Source organism: Zosterops lateralis (genome assembly GCF_965231275.1).
Source record: "Zosterops lateralis genome assembly, chromosome: 2".
NCBI lineage: Eukaryota > Metazoa > Chordata > Aves > Passeriformes > Zosteropidae > Zosterops > Zosterops lateralis.
The window spans coordinates 24,728,008-24,748,601 of NC_139763.1; the positions used below are offsets into that span (position 1 = coordinate 24,728,008).

The 20,594-nt window shown below is 35.9% G+C and overlaps 1 protein-coding gene across 1 annotated transcript in view; it reads left to right on the forward strand.

Moving 5' to 3' along the window:
* Positions 1-18,335, forward strand: part of MYO16 (myosin XVI) — a gene marked incomplete at its 5' end in the record, with an annotated part of 289,157 nt that extends 270,822 nt beyond the window's left edge. The window contains 2 exon segments of the mRNA XM_083883531.1: positions 2,973-3,064; positions 18,074-18,335. Coding sequence (XP_083739657.1) covers positions 2,973-3,064; positions 18,074-18,307 — 326 coding nt within the window. The 3' untranslated portion in view covers positions 18,308-18,335.
* Between the last annotated feature and the right edge of the window lie 2,259 nt (positions 18,336-20,594).

The window sequence follows — 20,594 nt, forward strand, 5'->3', positions numbered from 1 at the left end:
CTATGAGCAGCTTAAGGTATGGAGGACTGAGATTTGAGATTCTGATCCTGTAATCAATACAAATGGGACAGAAAATAGAAAATCAGGATCTCTCTTTACTTTAGGTGCCTTACTAGTGAATGAAATATTGTTTATCTTTGCAACACAAAATGGCACAAAGAGCAGTGACAGAATATCTTTCAATGTTCTAAAAGCATTAATCCTAAGGAAAAAACACTTCTCTCCTTTCAGTTTTTAAATAGAAGTTGCTTTTTCATTTCGTATAATGAATATAGTTGCTCTTATTTTTTAGTTTATTTTTGATAGGAGGAGTAGCGCATTTTTACAGCTCTGTCCTCTCAAACAGTGACTTCACCACGAACTTCCACACTTAGCAGAGTTCTTAGTCTGAAAGAAGCTTTTTGCCACACACACTTTTGCCATTACACAAAGTAATCAGAAAGCCTGAAATAACTTTTTTACATTGCAATGCTGAAAGTTTTCATTCCACATCACCCAAAACAGTGCCACATATAATTGCAACAATAAACTTATTTTTGTCAAAAAAATAAAAAAATAAAATTAAAAAAAAAAAAAAAAAAAAAAAATTCAACTTACCTTTGGTAACTTGAGAATAGTTGCAGGAAAGCCCAATCCAGCTGGTGTAGTTTGTACTCCAGACTGAACCCCTGATTAACTTAGGTTCTTGTAATTTTGCCTCTGGCACAGCTAAACTGATGCTTCCAACTTTGGACTGAATTAAACAAGGTCTCACTCAATGCACGACTGTGATATCCTAATGTCTGCTTAGGTGTACGTAAAGGAAAGCTCTTAATGTGCAATCAACTACTCCATTTGTCCTTCCAAACTCTTCCAAGCCTCTGCTTGCCATGTCTGTATCAACCTGCTGTTGCTGTACATGGAAACTCTACTTATTTGATAAGGCCAATTATCAAAGTGCTTTTTATGGAAATAAACAGAAAATCATTGATAACCTGATTCTTAGCTCAAAGCTGTCCTGGGCAGTCAATCCTAAAGTGTATTAACATTGTACAAAATCAATATATTTTTCAGAACTTGCTGCTTAGCCTAGGAAAGTATTTTTATTCATTTGCGGTGATTTAGAATTAGGAAAATATTTAGCATTCTACCTATTATTTGAATTAAATTAATAGCACCTACTTTCAGAAGGTACATCACATAAAAATTTGGATAATTTTTTATTACTTTATTTGAGATGTACAAACTGAATCTATGTAAATAAATTATTTGGGAAATTATTGGAAAAAAAGGGGGTTGTTCTACATTCTCAAAAACTGAGGTTTTTTAGAGAGAAATTTATTTCAAGCATTTCAGTTGACCAAAAACATGATTTTCCAAAAGGAGAATTTTTAGTTGGAGTACAGAGAATTTAATGTAAATATGAAAGCTGTAGTGGTAATTGACATATAATTTACAAGACTATCAGTACACTGGAGACCTTGGATGTCACACCTTTCCCCTGTACATATCTAATATATCATTTCCCAGCTTCAAAAAGTGATAATCCCACTTCAAAACAACACATAATTCCAATTACTGAAAGAACAGAGTCAGATTCCCTTTGCAGCAAGTAGTAAAGGACTGAAACACTGGACTCTCTCAGATTTGATCTCATTCCTGAGCTTCAAACAAGGAATTCACCTTCTTCACTGTCTGTGTGTCCAGAGGAAGTCCAGATGATGTAGAAAAAGATCCATATTTATGAATGGAATGAAATGAACTTTACATGAGCTTTATTCAGAAAAAGAAAATTAAAAAACTGTTGTCCCTAGTTACAAAGTTGTGGGAAGGCACTGTTATAAGGGGGAAACTAAAAAGAGGATAGAGAGGTTTTAAAGGGCTTTAATCTTTGTTTAAATTTTCATTTTCCTACTCTGATTTTGATTGGTAATTAATAAATTTAGTTCCTTTCCCCACGCTGAGTCTGTTTTTCCCATTACAGTAACTGGTGAGTGATCTCTCCTGCCCTTATCTGGACCCACAACTCTTTTGTTCTGTTTTCTCCCCTGTGTCCAGCTGAGGAGGCGAGTGATGAAGCTGCTTGGGTGGGCACCTGGCATCCATCCAGGGTCAACCCACCACAGACACAGCACTATGAGGTCTGCTATGGCAAAAATGATCTCCAGCTCTGCTAGACCTAATACACAGACCTATCATTATGTCTGTGATTCTGGTCTGTGAGGTGCTTAATAATGCCCATCGTGGACTCCCTGTGTTTCTGCTTCTGCCTTTGCTTCCCCTCATCCCACCTTTCAGGCCCTCTGTAGTGCTATGTGAATGGTATTCCCACTGCTGCAGAAGTGATGGGAAAGCACAAGCAATGAGCCTCACTATAGGATCACTTTGCAGAGGTGTTTCTCTTGACTGTAGAAGGAGACTGCCTGGTTGTTTTACACTGGAGGACTGGTTTTTATACAGTCCTCCAGTGTATATTTTGGGCAGCTAATTCCCACATAAAGAGTGCACAATAATTATGAGACTTACAAAGAACATGTTTTATACTGAGGGGATGAAGATTTTAAATACTGACCTAATACTGACTTCCTGTGTGACGCAGAGATATTAATTTGAGAGCAGAATGCTGCAGGCATGGCTTTTGTTCCCTTTATATTGCTTCTGCCATGAAAACAAGCCAGGGGAAGAGGAGCCAGGGGTTTCTGCATTGTGGGAGGAATCCCTGGCCAGTGTATAGGTAAAGTGTTATTTGCAGGCTCTTTACCTACAATTGCTCCTTCTTGTCAACCAGTATACATACCTATGATGTTATCTCTACATGGCAAAAAAGAATTGTTCTATTTCTGTAAGCATGGAAATAGTAAATAGTCAGGAAATGTATGATTTGTGTTTTTTTCTTTATTTTTAAGTAAAACATATCAAAGTCTTTTGAATCTTATTTTGAAATAAACCAGGGCATAAATCTCAGATTTTAAATTAGTATTCTTCTGCTTTAGGATTACCAGAGGAAAATGAATATTCCAGATTGTCAGCCAGCACTACAGCGGGCTCATCGATTCAAAGGCACAGGGAGAGCCACACTAGTCAGGTAAATATTTCATAGATTGCTTGCTAGAACCACTAAAAGAGAAAAAGATCGTAGTAGGCACATGTTGAAAGCTGTCTTTCGATTCAAATTTGGCTATTGGCATTGAAAAATGCAGACTTCTCTAGCAGGTTTGTATTGAGCTAAAGACAATAATGAATTTACTACCAAGTTGTGGTGGGTTTTTGGGGGGTTTTGTTTGTTTGTTTGTTTGTTTGTTGTTTTTGTGGGGTTTTTTTTGTTGTTGTTGTTGTTTTTGTGGTTTATTTTTGTTTTTGTTTTTGTTTTCTGGAAGAATAATCATCCTGAATGGTTCTTATAGTGAATTCAAAGTTTATGAAACATACTGTGTCTGGATGTGAGGATGCTATTCCGGACAGGAAATATATCTTTTAACCCTGAGAGGACTAAGATGTTATCTCTCTCAAGATACTGAACAATTCATACCAGAAATACTTACATGAACCTTGTAGAATTAAATACATAAGTATGTCATATTTTTTATATAAAAGCAACAAAGACTTTGAAAATGGTCTTTGCAATTTTTGTACAAATACCAATAAGTAATAAAATCAAAATATCTATCAGTTAAAACAGCAGTAGGTTCTAAGGTAATGCGAAGCTTGCGTTGGTTCTCTTAACATTTCTAATGAGTTAATTTAGAAATTGCAACATATAACTAATTTTGATGTGTATTAAATGAGCAAAAAGGGAAAAAAAATTCATAAGATATTTTATTAATTCTTTCTTCAACATTTACATACATTCTGTATCTAATGTGAACTACTTTACTTTCTAAGTAGCCAATTCTGGCATGAGGGCATTCAAAAATTTTATTATTACATTGCTTCACTTAAATGGCATTAGTGTATTCTCCTTATGTCTTCAGTGTACTTTTCTAAAAGGGTAGTCCCAAGTAATTTTATTTAATTGAGATGATTGTAAGAAGTTGTAAAGAATATTGTAAAGATAAATATTGTCCAAAGAGGAAACAAGTTGGAGCTGAGAAGACTTTTCTCAACAGAAACCTCTCATTAACCAATTTTAAAATTTCCAAACTATTTTACCAGAAAGTAAGAGAAGTGCTTATCACATTAGAAGCCACTTGTCTGTGGGAGACAGCTGACATATCATAAAAACAAAACACTGGCCCTAGCCAAGTTAAATAAATACTTGGCCTTTGACTCCAGCAGAAGCAAGATTCAACCTTTGACATCATACTCAGTGTTAACAAAACTTTGAAAAACAATGACTTTCAACTGGATAAATCTGTGAGCAAACTAGTACAAAAGCTTTCACTTTTTGTTTTTCTGCCTTAATGTCAGAGGCACATAACTACAGTGCCTATTCTGAGCTGAAAAATTGTACCAAGACAGTACTCAGCACTACATTATCCCTTGAGTAAGGCTGGCTGGCGCTTACTGGAGGAACATATCCATCTTGTACACCACACCTCACCATACCTCTAAGACTCTTAAAAATGGACTTTGACCCTATTGTGAAAAAAATATTTGTAATTCTGCTCTCTCCAGTTGAGTATCCTGGATGAGGATGTTTTCAGTTGTCTCTGTTACAGTTTTTTATTACATCAGCCAAGTACTTATTACATATGAGAGTGGCCGGAGACCTTTCTAGCAAATGAAAAGTCCAAGTCTCTGACATTGCTCCAGTAAGAAACCTCACACAGTGAGCTGCTTTTGTCCTGAAGCACCTCATACCTCTGTTGCTAAAAAGCTTACCTGGGTCAAGACAGTCATGTTTAAATTATTACATCAGTACAGTACAAAGAGTTAAATGAACTGGATATAGGGGAGCCACTGTCTTCATTTCTTTGCAAATGGAAACATTTAAATGTTTTATTTTAGAAGCAAGTTGTTAACCATTTGCAAACTTGTGGGGTTTATTTTTCCAAAAGTACTTGCCAAAACCTGAACACAATTTCATTTCAGTATTTTGAAATGCCACTTTTCAGTAAGTTTTCAGATGTTTTGCCAAAGTGTTTCAGAAAATTTTAAAATAAATGCCATGCAATGTACTCAGAATTACATGCAGGGACAATCCTTAAATGCAAGCTTAGAAAGAACTGTGACAAGTTGAGAAAAGAAACCTGTAGTTCTGTGATTTTGATACAATTCCTTTAATGAATAAACATCTTCTAAAACGGTGTTGCCAAAAGAAAAAGGAAAAAATGTTCTTCCCATAAAAAGAAAAAAAAACCCTTTAAAAATCTCTGCTCAAAGGGCTGAGAATTCCTACTGTGTAAAGCATTCCTCACCATTGCCAAAGCATGGCATATATTTGAAAATGATTGGGTTTAATTACTGGTGACATTTCTTAGCATGCTGTTAGTGACTCTAACAGCGTACAAGCTGATTGTAAAAGTCATTGCCAGGCTTCACTGTAGTAACCTTATCACTTAAAATAATTCTTGCACAGCTGTATGAAGTAGGACATATTTTTTCACAGGTCTGTGAAGATACTGATTGACTAATTGTTCTAAAGAGAAGAATGTAGGTCCTTGGATATCTTGGCAGACACTGACACTTCAGCTAAAGGAAATTGGTTCACCAGCTTTCAGGGGCTTCCAGCATTTATGGGTTTTTTAATATCTCCCTGCTAGTTCCTTACTGAAGTGACAGTGAGAGTTAGTTCATTTCATTTTTGTTACAGGGTGTCAAAGTTCATATACATTCCATTAAGTTTAGACACTGTGGCTGTGGTACCATTGTATTGTCACATCAGGTGCTAATTACCTACATCACTGCCTGAGGCATCCTGCACACTCCAAACCTACACACTCCAGAGATAATCCTTCAGGTCAGTGTCTGTCAACACGCAGTATATGGATTAATCTTTCAGCAAACATTTTTGAAAGTAGTTACCAAGTGTAAAACATCATTCAGATGATCATCCTAAAACAAAGTCTGCTAAAAAAGAAGAAAAAAAAGGTTCACTGTTGGCCATAAATGCTAATTTTCTAGGGCAGTGGTTACGTAAAGGGCAATTTTTACTGAATGAAAAAGGACAACAATTGGATAATTCAAATACTAACAAAATATTTCTCATTAGAAAGTTATGGAATAAAATTCTACTTTATTCATTTAGTAGAAGTGGAAGAGTGTTTAAGTTTAATTTTTGTCTCCTCAGAAATGAAAGAACATACATCAAAAGAAGTTAGTCTTGCATGTCAAAAGATTTCCAAGTGTCTTTATCAATAGGCTGCAAAATATCACATAAAAACATAAAGAACCTAACATCTGATATAGCACTGTAACTTCCTCTTCATTCTCCGTGAAGATAAAAATTAAACCATGAATTTGGGGGTGAAACCAGTTATTAAAAAGTTTCATGTGCTTTAGTTTGTTCAGACAGTAGATCTTCTGGAAACTATTTGCTAGCAGAGCCACACATTTTCTCTTCCCCAGCCCAGCACATACCTTCCCTATGTTTTGTGCTTTCCTTGTAAACCAAAACATTCTAGTCGAGGAAATATTCAAAATTGTAAATCAAAATCTACAGTGGAGTGGTACTGCAAGAAGTAATATCCTGATCTACCCTTACGAGAAAACTTTACTCTTAGCATCTGTGCCTCTAACTCAACTTGTACAGAAAGTGTTTTGGTAGCCTCTTGATCCCTAAACAGCAGAAAACTAGGAATCTTCCTTCTCCAAGTCTGATTTTAAATTACAGACTAAAAATTATTTAAATAATTATTGTTTCAAATTGCTTCAGTGATTTGTCTAAACAGTTTGGCAGTTCCAAATGTGGCTGGATCTGTAGTCTCAAATTCTTATGCCATAATTTCCTTCCAGAGGCAAAAACCTCACTAAAATGAAAGAGGTGTCTCTTCTGGTCATTTTTTTTACCATAAACTTGCTTAGGTAGGAAATTTTGATATGACAAAGAGTCATTTCTTTTCAGTCATGCTCTAGGAAGTGATCCCAAAGCATACTGACTACTACTCCACAAATGTTGAAATTGCTTAGCTGGGTCTAAAATCCAAAACCTCCTCTAAAATAAAAAAGCTGTATAAAATATTCCTCCTGTGGTCTTTTTCTTTTATATAAAGTATTTCTCAGTTCCTTAAGCAGTCTAGTGGGCTGTCTCCAGACTGCTTTTAGTGATTTCTCTGTTCTCAACAGCTACTATGAGTGTCTGTGTTTAAAAGAGCATAAAGGCCATTGAAATATATAAATTCTTTGGAATGTCAGCAACAGCAGCAAGATGAAATACAATCAATAAAAGCAAACCTCTATACTTTTATATCACACAAAAGCTAAGTGGACCTGTCTTTTTTTCACAGATCCAGGACTGTGAGGTTTCTTGGGAGTTTGGGGTTTTTTTTTTCAATGTTATTTTAGAGTTGTTATTACCATTCACTATGAAGTGGGAAGTGGTATGAGAAAGATATAGTGGAATCAGGAAAAGAAGGCCAGCTAAAAAATGTCTTTTTTCTTATGTGGGCAGCAAGAAGCAGCATGGTCTGTCTGTAACAGGATGAGATGGACAACCTGAAGATAATGAACAGATGGGAAGTGAGGGACAGATTAGAGTGATAATAAGCATGGGGGGGGACAGGGGGAGTGGGGACTAAACCAGGCACAGATAATGGATGATTCTAAGAAGTAAGTCTGGAAAAAGAATAAAGTAACTGAGAGAGAAGGTAAATAATGAAATGGAATAAGAGATTTGGAAAGACAAAGAAGAGCCAGAGCAAAAGCATCATCCCAAAGAAGTGATTAAAAAAAAAAGGAAGATAAGAACAGGAGGAAAAGAACCAAGAACAGAGCAGAGGGTAATGCAGTAAAAAGAGATGGACTAAGGTGAAAAAGAGTAGAAAATCTATGTCATGTTCCAGGTATGACGTTCATCTTCATGCACATATCAATGTGATCTTCTCTGTACAATAAAATGAACATAATTGTAATGATTGCTTACATTTGTAGGGTTGCATTTTGTGCAAGTTAGGTCTTAGCCATAGTCTTCTGACGATTCAGTTGTCCCAGAAGAAAGTTATAAAGTTTTCTATTGATAGATGTAAAACCTCTGTCCAGTTTAGCTTTGAGTGGCTGAAGATTTGCTTCTTTGTAATCAGATGATGTCACGTGCATTCAATCCTATGGAAATGCTCCCAGAACAAGACACAAATAAACAAGCAGCTTGCCATCCTGGTAGGATAAGTAATATCAGACATATGACATACCCTGGTGTAGGATTTTGGGTACCCACTTCTGAAATATGTTTTATCTCTCATGTGTTCAAAGAGGTGAGATAAAAAAATCCTGGTTATTTTTTCACATATGGTTATATTAGAAAATCTGCTGTCTTATCTCTTTTATTTTGTTTAAACCCCATGGTGCAGATTGGCAGATTGCAGTAATGTAGGAGCCAACATCTGAAAATGTTAAATTGGAAATGTCTTTTTATATTCGTGAAGTATGTATTTATTGTTTCATTACAGCTTAAGCCATAGCTCTTATTTCATGAAATCTCATTGCTTTCAGCAGTCTCTTCCCTCAGAAAGAGCTGCATATTCATTATGATTTCAAGGGTCTTCTTTGTTCCTACTTTGATTTAATATTTGTTGCCAATCACTTCTTTTGTTGACTGTTGAAAAGTTTTTAAAAAATGGATAGTCAAGAATGTGTTGCTATCTCCCACCCTTTGTCACAGTTCTAAACACTGGGCTCTAACATTCATTATTATTGTCTGTCATGTTTGCCTTTTAGCTGGAAATAATCTTTGATCATCCTTGAAGCAAAAAGTGGCAATCAAACAGGTCTGCTGTAACAAAAAAAAACCACTAACACCTTTGTAAACACATAACATGTAAGAGAAGACACGGAATATATTATCATTGATCTGAATTAGTATATCCCCCTGCACTGTGTTTTGTTTATTGCTTTGACAATAATACAAAAAATATTCTTTGTAATGTCACACACAGCAACAAAAATCAGGTCCTAAACACATTGTGGCTTTATTTTTAGAAGACTTACAGTCAAAAGCACATTCCTTATAGATTAAATGGTATGAGATAATGCACAATGTAAATTCATCAGTAAATACATTATCTTGTGTTTATGTTGAAGGGCTCTGGAAGGGCTGATGCCTCTGTGCTAAGCAGGTATATCCCAGGTCTGACTGCTGTGACCTCCACAGATGAAAGTGCAGATCCTCTTCTTTGAACCAGTGGATGTCACAGCCAGCTCCCTACACATTCCAGACCCCTTTTCTGTCTCCAGTGCTTCACCATCACTGCATTTTCCCCTGGTAAATGAGATTGTAGAAGAGAAGGGAACAAAACCTCCTGATATCCCCACGTCCTCCCTAATCTCTGGTGTTTGGATAAAGGGTGTAATGATCCCTCTTGGGCTGCCCCAATGGCCAGTGGCTCACCTTAAAAGGCTGCTTCAAACTGGAGCTCAAGGGGAGTGTGGTCCACCACCCCACTGACAGCATCTGTGGAGAGTGACTGGACTTTGCACTTGGAAGTGCCAGGTGTGAGAGGGAACAAATTAATTCCTCTGCCCTTCATTCTCTTGCTGTCACACACTGCTATAAGATACAGAGATTTAGGTTGCTGAGAGACCCTAAATTAAATGATGTTTTTCTCTAACATTGTTTGACCATAAGTGTACTACACTAAATGTAGTGTTTTTATACAACAGATACACAACTATAGCAAACACAAGTTGATGGCTTTTGTAATTGCTTTGAAAGCATTGTGGCAAACATAGTCCCTATCAAGTAAAATAAAATATCTCCATTAATGTCATTAAAAGGCAGTGATCAATTAAGTAGCAACATGACTTAGTTTGTCGGACTTTTTTTTTAGATTAGGTGCAAAGCAGTATTAGCATTGTTAGATGAGCTGTTTCAAAAACCTCAGTGGTAAATTGTTTGTTTTCAGAATCCATCCTGAGAAAGACACAGTTGCTGTCTGACCATATTCTTTTTCTTAAGCATCAGAGGCTAGGAGGATGTCTTGAAGGTTTTAGAGAGCATTACATAATTCGTTTATCTGAAGATAAATATTACCTTAGAGAAAAAAAAAAGCAATATTTGTTGATGATTGATGTTTTAGTCACACTGGGAATGTGTCACCTTTTAATTGACATCAGAAATCTAGAGTTGAAAAACAGTCAGACAAAATAAAAATTAAAAATTGAAATCCTCAAGATCCAAATAAAAAAAGGACACCCCTGCTTTGAATGTACAGACTTGTCCAACTCTACTCCCAGCTCAGATAATCAGTGTGCCTGATGTGTACTGTCATATATTATTGAACATTGTCTACCTTGTCCTAATATTCTCTACCAGATTGCGAGTTACAGTTGTACTCAGGATTTGTGTGCTTATTTTACTTTGCAAAGATATATTATCTTTCTTTGATTGCTGAGATACTTCCAGTCTGTATGGAAGATGAATAACATAATTAATTGAAAATATTGTGATATAAATATTTTTATATTTTTGATAATATTGATATAACTACTTCACTGATATATACAAAATTATGGAAAACAGGTCCTGCTTTTGTGACTAAAATCTATTACTTAAAAAATAATAATAAATCACCCCAAACCAAATAATCACCTCCTTCTCCTTCAAATAAAAAAACCCCAAAAACTAAACAAACAAAAAACCAAACAAAAAAATTAAACCAAATAAATGAACAAACAAAACAAAAACAAACAAAACAAATGAAAAAAAAAAAAAAAAAAAAAAAAAAAAAAAAAAAAAAACAACTATGAGAAACCACAACAGTATTGTAGAAAACCAGACAACTTCCACCTGAAATAGAATTGCAGTTGGATGAAGAATGTTAAATATTCTGCCTGAGGCGCAGTATAGATGTCTGTAGCCCAAGATTCTCTTTCTAATAAAAACAAGAAGAATCTGCTACCCAGAGTAAAGCCAGAGATGCGAGATATCCTTTTTGCAAGTGTGATGTCTCAGTTTTCAGTGGTCTGTGAGGAAGGGCTTCCAGAGGCAGAGTTCATTTAGGAGATAATTATTCTTTCATTAATTCATCTGGAAAATCCTATCAGAAAGTGAAACTAAGGCAAACAGTGGAATTAATTTTTAGGTTGACATTTGAGAGCTTTCCAAGTGCCATGTGATAGCAGAGGGACTGGGCAATCAAAGATACCTGTGTCTGCGTGATCTCTGACACGAGACTATCCTGCTTCCAGCATCATTCCACAGCTGATGTTGGGAAGAAAATTGAATCTGTCCCTTGAAGAACATATCCAAGAGATAGCTGTAAATTGCTTGTCAGAAGAGAAAACATTTCTGCCTGAATTTTAAATTTTATTTTTAATATAAAGTAACTTTTAAAATTATCCCAAATTTTTATAGGTCAGCCAAGTTATTACTTCTTTTGGTATGTCATCTATATAGCAACACTCCTTCTAAAAGAAGTTTCTTCTTTTGATTTAATTCGAAATTTTAACTGAGAGAGAAAAAATATTTTCCTGTTTAGAAAAAAGAAAATGTATTATATTTTCTGTTATGGATCTCAATGTTTTGCTGGCATACCTCCTCCAGAGAAATTTTAGATTTGTACCAGATAGAGCACCTGTCTTCTTTTCTCCTTTCCAATAAACCCATTTGACATCCATTCAGAGCTTTACTTTTGGACATTGTAAAGTTGTTCCAACACAAAGAAAAATCATCAGCATTTTAAAAGAACAATTAACTATAATCACTTTATTTTTTGTATATCACATATCAAGTTATTACATACAGTGGGTCTTGCTTTTGCAAAAAAAATGTCTGTCCCAGCACTCACATGACAATTATATGAATCACTTTGGATCCCACAATTACATTTCTATTTGAAGATTTTAATTGGAATTTTGAAGCATGTAAGCTCATTTGTCATAGCTGCTCTCTGCTCTGTGCTGGGGTCATTCATGGCCAATGCAGGTTTCCCAATCAAACACAAATTTACACATTGATTTGATTTATGTTGAACGCTTTCCTAGGCTTCTTAATACACCCTTGGTTTACTGAGTGCTTTTTCCTTATATATTTAAATTAATATTATATCTGCAAATAACATGTAGACTAACAGATTTTTAATTTTCCTTGATTCAGTAGTTGGTAGAAAAACAATCCTTTCTTGTTTTCTGCTCTTTTTTTATATAAAAAAAACCCCCAAACATATCTCTTGGTACCTAAAGGGTCAGGATTTTTAGAGAGATTGCAGTGTGCCTGTTCTGTAGTTCGGATAAGCCTCTGTGCAGAGGTTTATCAAATTAAAAATAAATAAATAAAAAAGTCACTAAAATGAGTTAGAAACATTTTTTTGAGAGTTGCATACAGGTTGAATCAAAATATGTTGCTCTTGCTAATAATTGCATACAGTAAGAATTATTTTCTGAATTACTGAATGCAATGGTGTCTAGTGTTGAAACGAGAGGTGAGAGCATCCTAATCATTATTGTCTTTAAAACTGGGGATCCACAGAAGATCCATTGAGGTCCTTGAACTGGTTTTGAGGGGTATAATGATGTTAACTGTGAGTCACCTAATGGCTGAAGTTTATTTGGCTTTCATATTTAGGCAGTCTACAAACTGAAAGGTATTGTAAACAAGGGTTTTGTCAAGGCAGTTTCATTTCTAAAATAATTATGATAATTTATCATCAATATTATACATTTATTACATAATTCACTTTAGATCCTAAAAAATGTTTAGAAGGGTAAAATCATTGCACTTCTGAACTCACCCTTCCCATATATTCCATGATGGGACCTCAACTTCACTAATGGAAGAGAAAAATTAGTGATGTAATAATTGTGAGCATTTACTGACAGTTACTTTAAAGCATCAACATTGATAAATCTATTGAAGAAAACAAGTGGCATTATTTCTCCAAACAAAAAATATGAACCAGCCACAAAATGCAAATGTCTCAGGAACACAGGTTTATATGCTTTTACATGCCCTTGAATTGCTCTGTGATTTTCTGTTGTGCTTATATGTCTATAGGCAGGAATCTTACTTAAGCTTAAATAACAAAAAAAAAAAAAAAAAAAAAAAAAAAAAAAAAAAAAAAAAAAAAAAAAAAAAAAAAAACCTGTAATAAAATCATGAAGTGCTACATTTTTGGCAAAGAATTATTTATATGTTTTAAATAATATGTAATTATCACATGTAATTAAATACTTCATTTTTGGTGAATATTAGTAAAAGCATTGCACTCGCAAATGAAAAAAAAAATACTAGAGTAGTATACACATATTTTTTAAAAGGTAAGCCCTACATTTGGTCAATGAGGGAGAAAACTGAGTGAAATACTGAAAAGAATCTACCAATAATAAATCTCTGTTGGACTGTGCAATGAGCCCTTTAGTTATAGGCTGATGATAGGCATTTGACACACAAACAGAAAATACAAGTTCTTTGCTTCTGAATGTTACAAAACATCCTCTGTAAAGTTATAGTGCTTGGTCTTTAAATGCAGAATGAATTTCTTGAGATTCTAGAGCCAAATCTCTAAATTACTCAAAGTTAATTTTAAATGTGCCAGTTACTCATTTTATCTGGCATACTTTCTGTCACAAAATATTTAAAATATGAAACCTTTTACTTTCTATAATTTAAAAATTGCTGAATTTTTAACTTGCATATGAAATAGGCTGTAATTAAAATAATATATTGTCTTACCTTATAGCAACCCATCTTGATTCTAAGGCAAAGTTGAAATCCAGTATGTCTGCTTTAGGCTGTGAAGTGAAATCTAGGCAGAATTTCCAAGCCTAAATCCAGAAGGCAGTTCAGAGCCTTATTTTCCAATGATTATGTAATACTCAAATGTGTATAGATAAAATTGTGCTCTAAGACTTTCATGAGTGCCAGCATATAGCCAAAGTCCTCTGACTCCAGTGGCTTTTTGTTCTTTAAAACCACAAGGGGCGCTCTCTGAAGGATTTCCTTTAGCACACTAATCTGGCAGCACAAAGCACAGGAGTCAGAGTCCTCCTTCTCTGCACTCAGAGTCCACCACTTTCTGTTGGAGTGTCCTCTCACCATGTGGGAACTTCCTCTCTTCCTTAACCTGAAAGAACTGTGGTGGGTTGACCCTGCCTGGACACCAAGTGCCCACGAAGCTGCTCTATCACTCCCCCTGCAACAGGACAGGGGGGGAAAATAAGCTGGTAAAAAATTCATGGGTCAAGATATTGGCAGTTTACTAAAGCAAGAGTCAAGGCTGTGCATGTGCAAGCAGCAAAGGAAAAAGAAAACAACAAAAAGAAAGACTTTATTCTCTACTTCTGATCAGCAAGCAACATCTGGCCACTTCCTGAGAAGCAGGACTTCAGCGTATGTGGAGGCTGTTGTGCAAGGCAAACTTTGTAAATAATGGATGTCCCCCCTTCCTCCTCCTTTTTCTTATAGGTGTGCAGATCTCATATGGTATGAAATATCCCTTTGGTCATTTTGGGTTGGCTGGCCTAGTTGTGTCCCTTCCCAAAATGTTGTCCACCCCTAGACTACTGGTCAGGTGGGAATGTTGGAGAGACTGCGCTGAGTTGTGCCAACTCTGCTCTGCAGCAACCAAAACAATGGAGTGTTATCAGCTCCTTTTTAGCTCCCAATGCAAAGAGGAAAATTATTTTCATCTCAGCTAGGGCCAACACAAAGTAGCTGAATCCACATCTTATTTCCCAATATGCTCTAACTTCTAGAGAATGATAAAAGTCCTTCCATACACATGATGAAATTGAGTTATTGGTGTTCTGTCATCAGCCAAAATCCCTAACACCAGAAGAAGAGAATTTGCTTTTACAGCCTGAGATTTTGGGCTGTGAATTAGAAAGAATTAATCCTGAAAGCTCCTCCCATTGCAAATTTATTTTGTCCATCTTGCCATAATTTGCAGTGGAGAACATGGATCTGGTATAAATTCTATCCATTGAAGTTTCCAGTGGTTACCTGTGGTAACCACAATTTCTTCTTTTGTGTGTGACTTTGATACTTCAGCTTTTCTTGTTTGCTCATAAAGAGCTCTGGATACTAAATACAGGGATGGTGTTTCCACCCAATAGCAGAGCTGTTAAATGCCAAGTATTCAAATACTGTTTGTTTTGTGGTTCTAGCCTAAATGCTGTGTTTACCATGTCTGATGGACCATTGACTTTGAGTACAAAAATCCTGGTCTACAGTTGTTCTTGCTGATACAGTTGGTGGAAGTTGTTTGTTTAGTGTCCATTAAAAAGATCAGTAGTCTTAAAGTAATTAATTCCTACACATACCATTTGCTCTTCATAAAATAACTGCTCAGGCTATAGAATAATAATGAAGAAGCATAGCTTACTGTTTTAGGTTGTGCTTCATGTAAAATGATTCAGCCAACCTTTTCTATAATGAATATGTATAATAGATCTTTAGCTCATCGCAGGTCTAATCATAAATGGAAAAGAGAAAAGATATTGTGTTATTCAAATAGATCTAATTAAATTAATTGCTTCATTTAGAGCTCTGCCACTTCTTATGCATTTTCTCCCATTTCATTTTGACTGCTATTTCATCTCATGTCCTTCATCTAGGCTGTTTTCCAGTTTTTTTTATTTACCAGATCAGTTTCACCATGAATAAATGTTTGATATTTTTTCATCCCTGTTTTAGAAAATATGATAAAATATGTACACTTATTTGTGAACTAGACCAACTTTTGTCCACTATGCACTGGAAAATGAGCTCTAACTGATGACTGCTTGCATAAGCAGGGCCAGTACAATAAAGCTTCTTCAATGCCTATAAGCTATAAACAGGATGCATTTGTCAATTCCATGCCCAGGCAAAATGTACTCACTTCTCACCTGCACCTATGTGTTTTTATGTTCCTTGGAATGGCAGTAGCACTGTCTCTTTTCAAATACTCTGTCCATCTCTCAATCTGACAATTCTTCCAGACTTCATTAGTCATGTTATCAAACTTTTGTCACCAGAGCACATCCAATTACACAGTTTGAAAATATCCATTTTTTTATTACTATATTTATCCTCCAGTGTTCAGATATGTCTTTGATTAATAATCTCTGAAACTCTTTCATGTGAAACTCTTGCCATGACAGTCTAACAAAGCTTGGTTCTTATGTATTACAGCATTTCTCTGAGAAGCATGCCTAATGCAGATTCATGAAATATTTGAAATTTAGGTACAAATAGGGTGTCCAAATTGGGAAGACTGTATTCCAATCTTTGTGTTTCTAAAATGGATTATGCTCATAATTTAAACCCACAAAAAACTACAGAAACTGGCCAGGAGTGGGTAAGCTGAGGTGACTCACAAACTATCCAGCTGTTCTACAGGATAGTCACCTCACCTGTCTTTCACATGGTTTCCAAGTGAAAGCCTTTGTCTTCTAGTCTTATATAAACCACTGAAAAAAAGGTAGTATGTTTTTTTTCTCTGATATCCCTCTAGCAGTATATGTGAAATGTTCCATTTTCATCTGAGTTGCTGAGATGCCCTTTGTGTAAATGCTGTTTTGTGTAAATATAAGAGCAGAGAGATTTTTAATTTTAAAGTGATATGCAATTGAGATATACTTCAATTAAGTTTTTCAAACATTTCCATTTTTCTTATTTAAAAAAAAAAAAAAAAACAGAACTCTAAACTGTTGTTTATTATACGTGTTATTAAGATATATTATAGTTTAATGCATAAGTATCAAGCAGCCAGAAACTAAGCAAATTCCCTGGACATATTCAGGCACATCCATATAAGGGCTCATTCCTTCTCTGACTGCATGTGCATATGAAAGTTCTGACTTGCCCAGAATCCATTTGAAGTAGCAGTGTAAAGCCTGGTAAGCCTCTGTACCCAGGCACTTGCTATTGCATGAAGGAATAGCAGGAGCCACAGGAATAGCCCACAGGTAGCTCTTCTGCCCCAGGAAACCCATTGTCGATCAGTGACAAAAATGCCCTTTGTGTCGCTCAGCTTTCCTTACAACTGGATCTAATCATGTGTGGGGTGTCTCATGAGCACTGCACATCATTCCCTTTTTCATAACTAACGTGCAGCCATCCCTCATTATGACAAGTAGAAAGGCAACCTTAACGTGAGGCCATTGTGTGAGATGAAATGGGGGCATTTTAGTCATGCCATAGGTGCTTCTTAGAGCTCCTGTGGGGTTCTTAAGAAAGAAGGTAACAGGATAAGGATTGTGGGCTATTAGATGTTATGATGGGCTTGTTTCATATTTTCTAATTAAGCCTCTTCTGCTACAGAATGCTCCCAAGCCAATAGTACTTGCTCCAGGGGCTGCTGTACTGCATAGGTGTCAAGTAAGTCTTAAAGGATGGTGAGATGGACTTCATCACTTCATGGACTTGTGCTGCCATGAGAGTTTCAAACTGACTTGAACAAAATAAATAATCACTTCAATAGAAAAGTTAAATTGAAGGGAACAGTTTCTTCTAGGTGGATTATGAATCTAGTACAGAACTATGGCTACTTCAGAATGAATTTATAAATAGATTCAGGACAACCAAAACTACAGTTAAAATTGTTAATGTATACTCTGGAGGAAGACAGGGACAGGCCCCTGGTGCTGAGGATAACACCTGTCTGACAAGTAACTTTACTGATTCTAATATGCAACAAAGGTTATGGTTTCTTGGTTTTGGCTATTTGGATATTTACTTTTAGAGAAAAAACCTTGCTACTCCTGCAGCAGCTGTAGGCAGTCTGCTTTGTGTGTTTTAGAGAATTGTTTTAGAGAACTCCCTTTGATGACACAGGGGAGTTTCTTCTGTTTGTTTCATTTTTGGCAATTGCTTCATTCAACTTCAGACATTGTGACTTCAGACTGTGACTTTCAGACATGAGATTGCAATAAGGCAATTCTAAATCACTAATGTCCTTTATTTACAGTGAAAAGAGTTTAAAATCTTTTTGGAGGACAAGTTTGCTTCAAACTATTAACAGGCTTATTTGATCAGTTTTCTTTATCCACCTTTATTGTTATTATTATTTTCTTCTCACAGGTTATTCATCAGCTTAGACTGTCTGAGAATGAGAGTGTGGCTCTACAAGAGCTTCTAGATTGGAGGAGAAAGCTGTGTGAAGAGAGAGAAGATTGGCAGCAAATATTGCATAACACTGAGCAAAGAATCACAGCCCCACCTCCACCCCCTTGTAAGAAGCCAACACTGCTGAAGAAGGTAGAAGATACCTCCTGCAACAGACTCTCTTCAGGCATATGGGATACCACCATATGATTCAGATGTGTGTTTGCAGACTGTTAGTAATGGAACCATCTAATGACTTCAATCTGCACAATCAGCAAGTTTTCTTCCCTTCACAAAACATGCAGGGATTCTTTACAAGCACTAATTCAATAGCACAGGATGGAGGAGCTGTTTATATCTGTCACGTGTGTGTGTGTGTGTGTACATGTGTGCGTTTGTTCTTTTCATATATATACATGTATACATATATGTGTGCACCAGCAAGTATATATATGTGTGCATGTGTATATATATACTGAGACAAACTGCACTATAAGTACTTGGTTTGAAAATACAAAACCATCATTTAAGAGTTCTCCCATGGACAATGAAGAAAGTATGTCAAGAAAAAGATGATGGGGACAAGTGACTGACAGACATTTTGGAGAGATCAGGAGAATCTGTGTGCACACTGTACAGCTGTTTTATACAGTACAAAAATATGTTTCTTGTTCCCTAATGAATGAGTTTATTATATTTCATGTATACATATATATATATTTCTTTGTAGATGTCTGTGTTCCATTGAGATTATTTACATGTTTATTTCTGGTGTTTTATAACTTCATGCAATTGGTGCTGTCATTCTTTCTTCAAAATACAGGTAATAAATTCAGTACTTGCATTTTTCTTTCATAGATTATCTTCAACAACATACCAAACAGTTTCAACACTGTGTTATTTTTTTCAGAACTGGCAATATCCTATCTAAAATCTAATCCTGAAATTCTTGCAAAGCTCCTATGTGCAGGAGTGATTTGGTGCTGTTCACAGTCATGAATTAGAGACCATTACTTCTTTTTGATGGACCTGCATTTCTGACGTTGTGAACTGTGAATTTTGAAGTTACATCTCAAATCTTATTTAATTCTAGGCTATGTGAAATAATGAGGCATTCATTTATATTATAAGTGTGCTTTGAAATTCATACCTGATTATGCATAAGGTCAGGTGTCAGTGGAAAGATATGTAATGGTAATGAGGTATGAAAAATAAGTCTGTGATTTACTGTTACAAGCCAGAAGGCTTTGCAGAGATGGGTATATCAAAGTATTATGTCCTTATTATGGTAGCACAGTGATGCATTTATACTTCAAATTTCATATAATGAAATGGTTTCAGAAATTGCAGCATTCTAGTTAGTGTACATGAGTTCTGAGCAGTAATGTTAATTTATCAAAAACATACTGCTGGGAAATTGTTAGTTATTGCCCAGTAGTCTTTGAAATACTGCTTTGCCACTAAAAGGTGCAATTTATATATATCTTTAAAAGTACTTTTCTGGGGCTACTTATTTTAAGTTCTTGGAGTATGTAGAGCCAGTGTGGAACCCTTTTCTTGGTTGTTTGTCCCATTCTCTGTTGATATCCAGGAAAAAGTGTTTCCAGTTTTGCAAGTGAATATAAAACAAATATTTTCAAATAGAAGCTAGGTCTAAATTGGTGTGCTCACTCTTGGTTGAAAGTAGTTGGAAAAGGGAAAAAAATCCATAAGGATATAGCTTTTTTCATCATGTTTGACAGAAATTTCAAGCAAGATGAATAGCAAAAAGCAATCACATGCTTGTTTGTTTGTTTATACAAGGAAGCAGCAAAACTCAAATTGTCCCATGAGTATCATTAAGCTATAGGCAGAATTTAGCACCTTCTCTTGGTGAAGATTAAAATAGACATTTTGAGTGGACAAGGAAGGGGAGACACCAAAGTAGCTCAGAATTTTACCTTGTTACTACTGTTAGCTTCACAGAATTCCTCTGTGTAAGATTATCCATTTGTATTTCATGGAGAAAGAGGAACCTTGGACTCCAAATCTTACCTTTGACTGATGTAAACGGCCACAGATAATGACTTTTCCCAGGAGAGGCAGGTAACCCCTGTGACTGAGGTTATGCAGAAAACAACTTTCACCTGCTACAATTATGACAGAATGAGGCTGTGCCTGGAAGATCTGAGGTTTCTGGTTTTTTGGTCAGATAACCAGGGACACACAGTTCCCTCTGTGAGTGCAAAATGAAACAGCTCCAGAACTGGATGCAGGAGAGCTAACCTGACCTTGCAGCTATTTTGCTTCCAGGATGCAGGTTGTTATCCCTACATGGCACAGCATCTCTATCCACAGCCACAACAACCTCTACCCAGCCAGCCTAGCAGTGCTGAGCACCTCAGTGCACTGAGATGTGCAGACATGCCCTGAGGCTTATCGCTCCCCAAATGGGCCTGGCAAACAGCCCTCTCATAAGGTCTAGCATATTGCTAACCCTAATGCTCACTAGCTGGCT